General features: G+C 49.9%; 6 protein-coding genes across 6 annotated transcripts; 1 reads left to right on the plus strand and 5 right to left on the minus strand.

Annotated features, from left to right (window-relative positions):
• Positions 1 to 316: 316 nt before the first annotated feature.
• On the minus strand, positions 317 to 604 carry N7519_008248 (uncharacterized protein; the record flags this gene model as incomplete). Its single annotated transcript, XM_057295024.1, has 1 exon — positions 317 to 604. The coding sequence occupies one exon, from the start codon at positions 602 to 604 to the stop codon at positions 317 to 319; it is 288 nt and encodes a 95-aa protein (XP_057142906.1).
• Positions 605 to 2,091: 1,487 nt separating this feature from the next.
• Positions 2,092 to 3,843, plus strand: N7519_008249 (PDK/BCKDK family protein kinase; the record flags this gene model as incomplete). The annotated part of the gene is made up of 4 exons (XM_057295025.1): positions 2,092 to 2,207; positions 2,265 to 2,413; positions 2,473 to 3,464; positions 3,627 to 3,843. The coding sequence occupies exons 1-4, from the start codon at positions 2,096 to 2,098 to the stop codon at positions 3,841 to 3,843; spliced, it is 1,470 nt and encodes a 489-aa protein (XP_057142907.1). The 5' UTR covers positions 2,092 to 2,095.
• A 573-nt stretch (positions 3,844 to 4,416) lies between these two features.
• Positions 4,417 to 5,530, minus strand: N7519_008250 (uncharacterized protein; the record flags this gene model as incomplete). The annotated part of the gene is made up of 3 exons (XM_057295026.1): positions 4,417 to 4,818; positions 4,951 to 5,141; positions 5,314 to 5,530. 3 exons carry the CDS (start codon positions 5,528 to 5,530, stop codon positions 4,417 to 4,419), a joined length of 810 nt encoding a protein of 269 aa, XP_057142908.1.
• A 769-nt stretch (positions 5,531 to 6,299) lies between these two features.
• N7519_008251 (SKN1/KRE6 family beta-glucan synthesis-associated protein) lies at positions 6,300 to 8,557 on the minus strand (the record flags this gene model as incomplete). The annotated part of the gene is made up of 6 exons (XM_057295027.1): positions 6,300 to 6,360; positions 6,419 to 6,896; positions 6,958 to 7,480; positions 7,532 to 7,633; positions 7,688 to 7,868; positions 7,923 to 8,557. The coding sequence occupies 6 exons, from the start codon at positions 8,555 to 8,557 to the stop codon at positions 6,300 to 6,302; spliced, it is 1,980 nt and encodes a 659-aa protein (XP_057142909.1).
• Positions 8,558 to 9,883: 1,326 nt separating this feature from the next.
• N7519_008252 (uncharacterized protein) lies at positions 9,884 to 10,831 on the minus strand (the record flags this gene model as incomplete). The annotated part of the gene is made up of 2 exons (XM_057295028.1): positions 9,884 to 10,161; positions 10,309 to 10,831. 2 exons carry the CDS (start codon positions 10,829 to 10,831, stop codon positions 9,884 to 9,886), a joined length of 801 nt encoding a protein of 266 aa, XP_057142910.1.
• A 396-nt stretch (positions 10,832 to 11,227) lies between these two features.
• On the minus strand, positions 11,228 to 13,099 carry rpL3 (60S ribosomal protein uL3; the record flags this gene model as incomplete). Its single annotated transcript, XM_057295029.1, has 7 exons — positions 11,228 to 11,483; positions 11,541 to 12,214; positions 12,293 to 12,449; positions 12,513 to 12,570; positions 12,650 to 12,681; positions 12,757 to 12,848; positions 13,070 to 13,099. The coding sequence occupies 7 exons, from the start codon at positions 13,097 to 13,099 to the stop codon at positions 11,228 to 11,230; spliced, it is 1,299 nt and encodes a 432-aa protein (XP_057142911.1).
• Between the last annotated feature and the right edge of the window lie 35 nt (positions 13,100 to 13,134).

Consider the following 13,134-nt stretch of genomic DNA (forward strand, 5'->3'; position numbering starts at 1 on the left):
AAATGCCCGAGTCACTGCCAGTGAACCGGAGAATCTCCGGAGCCTCCAAGCGTACAGCAACAAATCAAGCCAGCCGTGTGGATGTATCCTCCTCGGCGCAATCCTCCCACGGGGCGCCAAAAAAAAAAAAGGAGCCCCCCCCCAAGCGCAATGCATCTCTGCCCAAGACTTCTGACGTCTCAGACCCGAATATCCACAGAATCCCAAAAAAAAAAAGTCGACTTTGTCGCGCAAAAGCCCGCAATGGGCAAACCCCCCCACTCCGGGAAAAAGAAAACACCCAATCCAAGACGAAAATGTTCCCCACACAGCGCCTTTAATTTTGTTCGGGTTGAGCAGGAGGGGCTTCGGATTCGGGGGGTAGAAAGAGGTCGCGGACTAGCCAGACGATATAGAGGACGGCCAGCACCCACAGGGTGGCCATGAGCTTGTATGTGGAGGAGCGCCATGTGACGCGACGGATGAGACGACGGCCATTGGGGCCTTCAATGGGGCCTCGACGAGGTAAGCCGTTTAATTGACCGTTGGATTGACCGTTGGACTGCATGTAGGGATAGGCGAGGGATTCGTTCATCTCGCTGTGGGATATTCGACGGCGAGACATTTGTGTGGATTCCGGAGGGTATATGTTATCTTGCTCGGAGGACGGGGGATTCTCCCTATGTATATGCCGGGAGAGGGTTAAATATAATAGTCACCGATGCAGGGTTGTCAAGGAATTGGAGAGATGGAGAATTTGAAGATTTGACGATTTGGAGATTTGGAGGTTTTTTAGGGCAGCATTGATTTCTTTTCTTTTTTTTCTTCCCCTCTTCAGGGAGATATTTTTTGGCCAACGCACACAAAACAGGAGGAGGGGCCAAACAATAGCCAGTCAGAGACAATAATTGCTAGACAACAGCAAGAGCTCGAAAAGGGAATCCTGAGTCTCCAGAAAGCGGATCTGTTGGACGGGCGAATGGGTAGCGGTGGGAACGTGGCCCGTTGCATCATCTTATGACTTTTCTCTCTCTTTTTCTTTCTCTAATATAAAAAAGATATAGATGATTTTTCAAGTGAGTCCAATTAAGAATAAAGAGTGCGCCAGGAAATGCAAGATAGCCGCGGTGCTCGACAAGTGTCATTTTCTTAGCGATGGCCATTGCAAGGCTAAAAAAAGGGGGGGGAGGGCAATAGGTGGCAATGGAGGGGAATTAACAAAAGTACGAAAACGTTAGATTGTGCATGCACGGTCATATAAACTGAGTCATATTGCGTATAGCGCTGGAATGGTTCATATTGTTATATCTGATCTACAAATTGAAGGTATATATAATCTATAGATATATCGAGTTATTTGAGAGGGAAATCAAACATAGATTGTTATATTGACATTATATATTATAGACTACTGAGACATCTCAGTTATAGAGCTAGTGCACTATGTTATACATATGATTATAGCCTATACTATCCCATTGTTCTCATTCTACCTAGGGAGGTACTAGGGAGGTACTAGGGCTCCTTGCATGACGATGACTCATCAGTTTTATCAGTTAAGGTTGAGTTCTGCAGGACTGGATAACTATATACTTCAATTCTATTCAAATGGGGATTTACTGTCAGACCCCTGGATAAGGTTGCAGTAGTTTAGAATGAACTAGAAAGAACAAAGAAGATGTTATAATTCATTTCACATGTATATCATTTATATCATCCCCCAACATTTTGATATCTGACATGTGAGTCATGACGGCCTGAGGCCACAACATTATGTCATAGGACCTTGGAAGTTCACGGGTGAACGGACTTTTGAGATCAGTCCCTTGGGGCGTTAATATAACACTCTTGATACATAGAAGAAAAGAACAAGAAAAAAAGAATCGACTATAAATAATATACACAATAAGGTAAATCATAAGTTGCTTATTTCCTGTCGTGTGATCTTCCTCCGGTCCCCGGAGAGCGCAAGCGGAGAAAACCCGGGGACCGCTCGACCTCGGCAGTGAAAACGTTCCGATGACTCGCATCTCTCTTCCTCCTTAACACTTCTCTCCAGGTATAAACACTTCCTACACACATCTGTTACAAGGCCATTCGGCCAATATACCCCACAATGTGGAAGCCTTCGGAGAGGCTGATGGAAACCATCAGACATTATGCCAGCTTCCCCGCAACCGGTGTCTCGCTGAGGCAGATGGTCCAATTTGGTGACCGTCCTTCAACAGGTACGAACTATGAACTGATCTAACACTATATCCAGTCAAACATCTAACTCTCACTAGGTACCCTATTCCGCGCCTCTCAATTTCTCTCCGAGGAACTCCCGATTCGTCTCGCACATCGCGTGCAGGATCTGGGAGAACTACCAGATGGACTCAGTGAGATGCCATCGATCAAAAGAGTTCAGGACTGGTATGCGCAGTCATTCGAGGTATGTGGCTCACCCATTGACAATTGATCCTGTATCCATTTAACTGACCCGAATGCCAGGAAATCATTACCCTTCCTCGCCCCACCCTGACTCAAGAAGTGAAAGCACGCCTGTTACGACCAGGCCGGATGAACGGCGGCCCTTCAAAAATCCTCTCTGAAACAACCCAGAACCCCAGCGTGCGTGAAGGACAGTACCGGTCATCTGTGACCGCAGCCAATGGAAATGGCGTTGCAAAAGCGCACGCCGCCGCAGGCCGACGGTACTTTTTCCCCGCGGACGACCGCGGAGACTGGCCCCCGGAACTCAACGACTACAACCAACGATTCGCCAAGACCCTCCAACAGATCAAGCGCCGCCACGACGGAGTTGTGACCACAGTGGCGCAAGGCATCCTGGAATGGAAACGTGCGCGGCAGCGCATGCAGATTGACTCCACGATTCAGTCCTTCCTCGATCGGTTTTACATGTCAAGAATTGGTATACGAATGCTTATCGGTCAACACATCGCACTCACGGAACAAACGCACGTCAAACACCCTAACTATGTTGGAATAATTTGTACCAAGACCAACGTTCGTGACATCGCGCTCGAGGCTATTGAAAATGCCCGCTTCGTCTGCGAGGACTACTACGGTCTTTTCGAGGCGCCCAAGGTGCAGCTGGTCTGCAAGGAGGACTTGAACTTCATGTATGTTCCCGGACACCTATCGCACATGCTCTTCGAGACCCTCAAGAACTCGCTTCGGGCGGTCGTCGAACAACATGGTGCCGATAAGGATGATTTCCCCGTGACCAAGGTAATAGTTGCGGAAGGCAAAGAGGACATTACGATCAAGGTCTCCGACGAGGGCGGTGGTATCCCCCGGTCGTCGATTCCTCTTGTATGGACCTACATGTACACGACAGTGGAGCAAACGCCCAACCTAGACCCTGATTTCGACAAGAACGACTTTAAAGCACCAATGGCTGGATTTGGATATGGTCTGCCAATTAGTCGACTGTACGCACGGTACTTTGGCGGTGATTTGAAGTTGATCAGTATGGAGGGGTATGTTTTTCTCTTTTTTTTCTTTTTTTTCCTCTCTGCTTTCACTATCTTTTACGAACCCTTGCTAATTGATTCCCGCAGCTATGGGACGGACGTCTACCTCCATCTCAATCGCCTCTCTTCAAGCTCGGAGCCTTTGCAATGACAATCACCCGTCATGAGAGACGGTCGGATCCGGATCACCACTTCGCACCGCCTGCACCACCCCATTTACAATGACCCGGAAAGCAAACCGCCGTCTCGAGGACTGACTCTGATGAATGCGCAGGCCCACTACGCTCGCATGCTCAGCCGAGAGGTCTCGGAGCGTAAGCAAGTTGGAGACATGGAAAGTCTGTTCCACTCGGAGCAGCGGAGGAGAGAGGAGAAAGAGATGTAAGACATGCCTGTGTCTTGCTTGGCTTAGCCTTGGTTTTGGTCTGGGCTTCTACAGTCTGTCTGATTGGTTTCTCTTACCTCTCTCACTTTGTCTCTTGCTTGTTCAACCCTTTCCCCCGATTTGGATGGCTGCTGCATCTGTGATCAGCTGTTCCACCAAGAATGTGAAGATGAGTTCGCAAGTCGGACTGCAGTGCCACCGCGTTGCCAGGGTCTCTCGGGTAATATCCCAGGGATGGACAGAGGGAAGAGAACACAAAAACAACCCACCAGAGAAGCTATGCTCTTTTCTGGATCCTCTCGATGATACCCCGTTCCTCTTTCTTTTTGACCTCTTCGTCTCCCTCTCTGGGCTGGTGGCCCTGTCGTCGATTTGGCTTCTCTGTATAGTACTTTCCCTTTGATCTGTTTTAGCGAATATAAATACTCTAGTATCATGTCTGTCTTTAGTAGTAGATAGCCTGTAGTCGAGTATCCGCCACAATAAGCTTCAATATTTCAGCTAGCCCTGTAAGACAAACAATGCAAGAAACAGCACGCTAAAAGCACCTCGCATCAATTCGTAACTCGTGACTCATAGATCCTCATCTTCATCCTCATCCACCCTCCGACCCCGACCTTGACCCAAACCCCTCCCAACCAACGAAGCCCCTCCTCCTTCCCCAGCACCCAACCCAACACCCCCAGAAACCCTCGGCGAATTCGCACCAGAACAAGACCTAGAACCCGAAACAGAGCGCGAACCACCACCCCTAGCCTTCTTAGCATCCATCGCCCTCAAATGCGCCGGCTTATGCCAGTTGTGATCATTAATATCCCCAATAACCTCCCGGTACCGACCACGAATAAGCGACCCTTCCCCGCCCTTCCCATCAGGCGCAATATAGAACCGCGGGTCGTACAATTCTTCTGCTTTTGCTGGGTCGTTGGGCGCGAGATATTTTGCCAGGAAGCGTCGGCGGGTTTGGGGGATTGTCTTTGTGGTGTTAGTTTGGTTTAATTGTAATTGTAACGTGGTTTGGAGTGGCCACTAGAGTATGAGATGGGGATGGAGCTTGATTCAAAGGAATCACAGGTCAGGCCAGGACAGATCAAGGTAGTAACGTACTTCTCGTGAGGCAAGCGCATATGTAACTAATAACTCACTGTCCATGAGGACGGCTAGTGCGGCGTGTTTTTCGTCGCGGAGATGCGAGCGCGTGCGCGCATCTTTTTCAAAGGCAGTTTGGGGTTCTGTGTCGTCTTGGCCGGCGCCGTTGTATGATGTTGTGAGGGGGGTTTTGGGCGCGGCCAGTGAATCTTCCTTTTTGGGGCATTAGTTTGCAGATTAAGCTGTGGTTATATTGAGTAGATTTAGTGTTGAGGTGGAGTGAGTGATGTAGTTGTGCACAGAAGGATTCATATGGTTCCGTGGAGATAGAGATGGTGGAAGGTGGGGAGTTGAACTTGACAAGGGGAGGACAGTACATACTTGTGTCTGGTTCATTTGACGTGTCTCCGTTCACGTCCCAATCATCATCTGATCCAGGGCGCGGCATGGGTATACCATCGACGTTAAGTCCGTCACCTTCACTGCTGTCGAACATTGGTATACCGTCGACGCGGTCTAGGTCGTCGAGTTGCATGCCGCCATCAGATTCAGATTCAGACTCCGTGTCTGAGATGAGGTTTATGGGTTGGCGGGACATATTGGAAATATTGAGATGAGATGTAAGTCAACGGCAAGTGAAAAGCAGACCGAGACGGGGTCTTTGAGTTGATGTGATTGGTGTAGAGTCAGAAGTTATAGCGAGGCACAACCAATGACTGGTAAGGACGGAAGTGATAAAACGGCTCTGGGGTAGACTTGGCTTCACGTCTAGTATTCACAGAGAATTTCATGTACTATGTCTTATTGTATGACCCCAGGATTGATCTATAGCCAGTGTCAGTGGGTGAGAAAGAGATATTGGCGGTAAGTGCACGAGAGACTGGCCATCTCCGGGAGAGGGTTGGCCAGGGGATATATTTTACCTCAATAAGGAGGTTCATACATACGTGTTCACGGCACTCCAGATAGAAGTCGAGATATCGACGATCCAAGGTGTTGACGAGATAACCTCATGCCCTCTTGGCGTGGGTCCCCGTACTGTAGCCAGATCAAGCAGGCGGTGAGGTGTCACGATGGCAATTTGGTCAACCAGCTGTTGTTGAACCCCCTAATTAGGCTTAGTGGATATCAAGTATACTTAAGACCTGAATACTGTTGGAGACCGCATCCTTTCAGGATAGTGTCGCCGACAAAATATTATATCTACTCTACTAATAAATGATGAAGGTACCGAATAGTTCTATTGAATCAATGATGAATGGCGAAAATAAGTATAATATGATGCCAAGACCCAACAACGCCAGAAAACAATGCCGCTAAAACGACTGACAGTTTAGGATAGAAAGACCAAAAGAGAATGATAGGGTCTAATTAGCCGGACAGTCATGCATGTATGAATTTTTAGGCCAACGGTACCCAGCCTCGTCCCTGAAAGTTCAATTGTTAGTAAAGCGCAGACACGACAAAGCCAGCGATATCAACATACCAGGTCGTAAAGTTCGCATTATCGTATGCCTTGCGATGTTTCTCAATATACTCAGTCGTCTCATAACCCGGTGGGTCACAAGTAACGCTCTCATCATCGGGGTCCTGGTAGATCCGAACGTAGTCGAAGCGCAGGATAGCAGGCATATAATCGATGATGCTCTTATTCTGCGGCGCGAAGTTGTCCGCCATACCCATATTCATAATCAGCGCCATGGGCTCGAGTGGGATCATGCGTTGCCCGACATTGCCATTGGGCCCGATGGCGCGGGCATCCAGTGTCCAGGTCTTTTCAGCGCCGACGAACCAGGTCACATCGCCTTCTGCGCCGGGTGTGTACTCGAAGGAGTAGGTTTGGTATTCAGTGCCGTTGTACCAGCGGTGGTTTAGGTTGGTTAGGCTCGATATGGCCTGTTGGTAGACACCGCCTCGGTAGGAGTTGAGTTCGGTGACGCGTGGATCGTAAACGGCGGCGAAGTCTGGTATTGCTATGGTTAGTGGATATCTTGAATAGTAAAGATATCGAAAAAAAAAACTCACCATAGTCAGGCAAGTACCACAGGTCGAATGGTGCAGTCTGCAAACTCTGCGATGCACTACCAACGTAGGGACCACTGTCGCCATACAGTGGAGCAGTGCTACCTTCAATCACATCGATTTCAGGAGCACTGCGTGCAGTACCAGGAGTCGGGTGATCAGAGCCAGGACAGGCACATCCAGGCAGCCGCATACCGGGCAGCCAGTTGATACCGTCAAGAGAACTCTGGTTTGGAGTGATGCCTGCATCGCAGCCATCATGGTAGCTATATGGCCACATCCCATCGGTGGTAGCAGCATAGCCAGGACGAGCCAAGTTACCCATTGCCCAGAAACCAGGCCAGAACCCTTCGATGTGTCCATCACCTGGAAGGGACATGCTAGCTTCCAGACGGCCCCCCTTGAAGCAAAGCTTGTTCCAGCTTTGTACCATCCCGGATCGGTAGTCAAGACCGTGGTTCTCAAAGTGATCGAATCGAAGCTGGAGAGTGCCTTCTGCCGTGGTTACTGCGTCGGGGTCATACCACTAAGCAGTGTCAGCGTTTGCCCGGTGATTTCTGATACGGTATATACTAACCTCTTTGTCCTGTGTTACTCCATACCAGATATCGACTGCTTGGAAGAACGGGTCATCGTCCTCGAAGAACGTTCGACCGGGCATATTAAACTCATCGGAGAACTGCAATGGAATGTCAGCCACTTGTCGTTGTTAGGAACTCATTAAACAACTCACCACTAGCTTCATCTCCTTTCCATTGGCGCTTTTCTTGGTGAGCGCCTCTTTCGGTGTGTCTGGGTCAATCAGACCCATGCGCAGGTTTTGCAACAATGGCCGCTCCCCAACGTCCAAACACAACGTGTCTGCAGGGTGGCATACACCATCATGATGTCTCGACATGCTCACCAACCAAGTTCTGCGATTATTGGTTAGCCAGGGGGAGAGACAGTTAAAACAGCCAACTTCTTACATGAGCGGGTAACCAATGAAAAGCACTAGGAGACCTAGTGTGAAAATTGCCAGGCCACCGACATTCACAATACCCCGTCGATTCCAGATATCACAATCCCGATCCTTGTCCGCCGGGTCCGGGTTATGCAAGTAGTCGTCCTTCTCCACATCCTCAGGGAACAACAACAACCCGTCAGTGGGCATGATATTGAACTTTCCCGACACAGTCTGTGTGTTGACATCATACTCCTCACTACCAGCGTGCGAAGGTGCCCTCGAATCCTGGAACGGATCCAAGGGGAAAGTGCTCTCATGACTGATGGAGCTGATACTCGAGCGAGCCGCAGACCACCGGTCCGGGGACAAGGGGCGATAAGTCTGGCTCGTACCTTGTCCCTGTGTAGGCCTCAACTTTGGAGGCAACAGAAATTCCGAGGATTCGGGGACATTTGATGCGCCGTATGGTGATATCGCTTGAGCGCCTACTGCCATGGGCACTTCGGGGCCTTGTGGTGTCAAGGGCCGGGGAAAGGTCCGTGATGTGAGAGGCGCGTAGCCCTCATTTGTCTGAAGGAAAGGATCCTGTCGCCCCGAGTTGAGTCGGATGTGAGGCGTCACCTTCCCCTCCGAGGAATCAGAGCCGTGGTCCGACATATTATTGTTGGTCTTCAAGTTCCTGAGAGAAGTCCGACACGCTCCTTTGCTCTGCAATAGTGAGAGCTTGCTCTCTACCTTCGATTGCTGCCGTGAGGACAACTCTTTTGCATCAGTCGTTGGTGGAATCCGCGGGGCAGGTTGGTATGACGATGTAACGTTCTGCTTCTTTCTTTCTTCCGGTTCGCCAGGCGGCGATTTCGCTCTATATCTTAACGGTAAAGACTGGAGACCTAAGTCGGTTTTCTGCACAGTCGGGGAGTGCTATGTTTTAGTGAAAGGACAGGCGCGGCAGGTCGGACAGCATCGAATCTCCCTCGGCGACACGGTAAAAGAGACAGAGTCTAAACGGAGAAAGAAGGCCAAAAACCACAGAAGAAAAGAAGAGCCTAGATGGTCCGAGGGGTCTTGTTTGGATTCACGAGGAGACAGGAATGACAGAGACCCAAGGGGGCAACCAGTGGTATGCCTATGCCGTTCTCACGCCGAGCCTTCTGGATGGAGTGTGGATGATAGTAGAGCACAGTTTCAGACTAGGCTCAATGTCCCAAAGTCATATACCATATATCTTTGACTGTCTGGTTCGATTAGTTGAAGTAGACCGTTGGTGGTTTTGAAGCTCCATCCTGGCTCTCACGCCCTGGGCAGGGCTATTCTAGGGCGCGGCATTCCCGTTGCTCCCCAGGGCCCCGAGGAATGGCCCGGCATGAATGCTGGCTGGAATTCGGGGATCGCCATGATCATGAACCTGGAGAGATCCAGATGCAGTAATGATAGCAATTAAAAGTCGCTCCGTATACATAGATGTACGGGGGGTTGTTGACGCGAAGGGCACACCAGCGGAGAAAGAGACATGAGTCGAGAGCACTTCTATTCTATTAGTGCAATATGCGACATAGATACATGTGCATGTAATATCTTTAAACACACGCGGCTGCGAAAATAATTACCAGATCTATTCCTTTCAAGGCTAATTAACCAATTCAACCTGTTTTGCACAGCCATTGACACGCGTCCTGCCAATCCCCAACCCTCCCTCAGCTTAAGAATGCAACAAATCCCGAACAAGTCAGGACCATCTTGCACTAAGGGCAAGGCAGGATGAAGACCCCGTTTATATGTTTATCCATTCCACGCCAATACTGTCGATATCGAAGAATAAGGCAGTGAGGAACGCGTAGCGATATACTTCGATATTTTCTGATAGACTATCAATATTGTATGTCGGTGGAATAAACAGCTACACACCGAAAAAAAACGAAATGCAAATTATGTCCTACACTATTCCCAAGACCTCCCCATTATGGATACAGACAACCCGAACACCTACGACTCAACAGCCTTGGCGCGCAGTCCGACGAGACAGTTTTCAGGCGCATCTAGTGCCAAAACCCAGTACTCGATCTTGGTACTAGTTTGTTCAACGCGGTAGACCTTCAGCTCAACAGCAGACTGATCGACACCAGAATCCTTCTCAACAGCCGCGGCGCGGACCGCATCCAGGGCGGCGGAGTATTGGTTCTTCGGGTCGAAGGAGGAGGGGGATAGAATGGAGATGGACTGGGACAGGTCGGTATCTGGGGAGATCAGGGAGGAGAGCTGGTCTGTGGTGAGGGAGGTGGGGCGTTAGCAGGGCCATTCTAGGATATTTTATCTTGGGGACTTCAAGGGAGCAAGCCCATGAAGGAGGATGTGGAATATGAAGGAAACTAGGAAATAGAAATGGAAACAGAACAGGAGCAGGGACATACCAGCACTTGGCCACGCTCCCTTGGCTGCTCCATCCCACTTCAATGCCACAGGCTCGAAGGGCTCGTCTGTATCGGAGATGTAGTATGCGTCGACAGACTGCAGCGGCTTTGGGACTGACAGGGAGCTGTGCACGGTCTCGGTTTTGACGGTGCCGGCCCCTTGCTGCGGGGCGCTGCCGCTCACATCTGCGTTGGCTTTGTCCAGGAAGGACATGTAGGCATCGTCGGAGGACATGGTTCGTGCTGATGTTGAGAAGGGGGACTTGGGGAGGGAAGAGCTGGTTTGTGGTTGCGGTGTTGAGGTTGCGGGGAAGAGGCGGGTTTGACGCTCTGTAGTTTGGGTGTAGGTTCTTGGGCTCGTTTGGTGATGTAGACGACGATTTAGAAGACGGTATTGAGGTTGAGGATGTTCGATTTGAATGTTTGATCGTAGAGTGTAGGACGCGATTGGCAAAGCCCGTTTTCTTGCTGAAGCTGGCAGGGAAAAGTGTGGGATGACGCAATGGATTTTGGATTGGCGCATTTTGTTCACCACCAGCCTGCCCAGGTGTCAGATTGGGATTTGGTATATTTGAACGATTGAAGAGATTGATGGGTTTTTCGAGAATGTAATTAAGACATGAGGAACGAGGAGGGACTTTTTTTTCTTAGAAAGGTAGCTCAACATTTCGGGTACATTTAGACATCCGAACCAGATATATATGTATCGATATCGAATGATTGGAGATATATTCGGTGATTTAAAAAACGATTTGAGAAACGGATATAAATCGTAGTAGAAGATGCTGCCCCATACACCTGGAACACCTGGGCATACTTATACATTTACAGTATACAGCTACAAGCAAATCGTGAAGGATATTCGCTTTTTTATTGAGTATGAAACGTTGCACTATCACCAACCATAGGCTTAAACATCTTAAACAGTCTCCACAAGGTCCTTCTTGAGGGTACCCATGAAGGCCTTCTTCTCCTCGAAGGTCTGGAAAGCACCGTGACCGAACTTGGAGGAGGTATCGATCCACTTGAGCTCGACCTTCTCGGTGGCCCTGCGGGAAGTCTGGGGGTACAGAGTCTTGCGCAGAGTCATAACACGCTTCTTGACACCGGGAATGGAGCCCTTGACCATAACGAAGTCGTTCTTGACCTCACCGTAGTGGACGAAACCACCCATGCTAGAGAAACGTTAGAATTAAAAACACACACGGAGAAAATATCAAGGAGGAACATACGGGGTGATCTGCTTCTTGGAGATGTCGAACTCGGTGGAGGCGTTACCCTCATCAGTACCCTTTCCAATGCGGAAGACCTTGTGGTTGCAAGAGGTACGGTGGTGGTAACCGTCCTGACCGGCACGGGCAACAGTCCACTGGACGTGGTTAGGGTGCCAAGCACCAATACAGGCGACCTTGCGCAGACCCTTGTGAGTCTTGCGGGGCAGCTTGGTGGTACCCCAACGGGAGGTGACACCGGAGAAACCGTGACCCTTGGTGACGGCGATGACATCAATCATCTCGTCCTTCTCGAAGATGGAGTCGATATCAATGGTCTTCTCGAAGAGGTTGCGGGCGAAGTCGACCTTGTCAGCGACGGAGCCACCGTTGACCTGGATCTCCATAAGGTGGGCCTTCTTCTGCTTGATGGGGGTCTGGCGGATCTGGGTGTGGGCGAGCACACGGACGACAGTGCAGTACTTCTGGATGCGCTCAAGCTCGCGGGTGATGGAGGCACCGGAGCTCTCGGCGTGGGACTTGGCGTACTTGGTGAAGGCCTTCTTCTTGGACTTGTACCAGTTCTTGTAGAAGCGACGCTTGACCTCATCGCTCAGGTGCTCAGCCCAGACGGTGGTGAGAGAGCGGAGACCACGGGGAGTCTCGATGTAACCGACGACACCAACGGCAACGAGCTGAAAAGAAAAAATTGTTAGGGTCCTTGTCGCTTTTTCCCTTCTCCCTTCACTTCGCACACAACGGGGGAAACGTACAGGAGGAGTCTCGATGACGGTGACGGCCTCGACAATCTCCTTCTTGTGCATCTTGGCACCAGGACGGTCAAGGTCACGGACGACAGTGGTCATACCAGCCTTGTAGCCCATGGAGGCAGTAAGGTGGACGGGCTTCTTGGCATCATCCTTGGGGAAGCTGTCGCAAAAAAAGTCTCAGCACACAAATCCATAAATCTTCAACTTATTCAGAAGTACTGACCTCTTGACCTTACCACGGTGACGGGCAGCGCGCTTGCGCGGGAGGTAGGCAAGGGAGCCTGGAGATATATCAGTATACTGTTCACACACACAGGCCGTATTTCGAAATTTCGATATCGAGGAAAGGTGATCACGAACCGTGACGAGGCGCTTCGTACTTCCGGTGACTCCTGAAAAGCGAAAGCAGGTTAGCAATTGTACTCAATTGCGATTGTATATGAATCTTCAAATTGGGATAGACTCACATCTTGACCCTGTTATCGTTAGTCGTCGAGGTGGTGGGAGGACGATCTGGAAATGTCGAAGTTGATTTTGCACGCTTGGTGTGTGGGCTAACCTAAGCGAGACTCTTGGCGTCCATGAGCCTGAGGCACCCCACAATAATCCAAATTATCTAATCCAGCCCTGGTACCGTCACGTGCCTTCCAGACTTTCCGGGCCCTGAGGTATATTTTTTATGGGTCTTCATGCTGCCAAGGCAAACGGCCAGCAATATGGTTTGAGGAAATCCACATTGTGGGCTGGAATGAAACATACAGACCGAAATACAATACCTACTTTGTATATAGTATTACTCAGGACAGCCATACCACTTAATGAGATTAAGAAAGGAGAAGTCTTAA

Source organism: Penicillium mononematosum (genome assembly GCF_028829835.1).
Source record: "Penicillium mononematosum strain IBT 11891 chromosome Unknown utg000005l:1.0-9366267.0:1.0-9372171.0, whole genome shotgun sequence".
NCBI classification, from domain to species: Eukaryota; Fungi; Ascomycota; class Eurotiomycetes; order Eurotiales; family Aspergillaceae; genus Penicillium; species Penicillium mononematosum.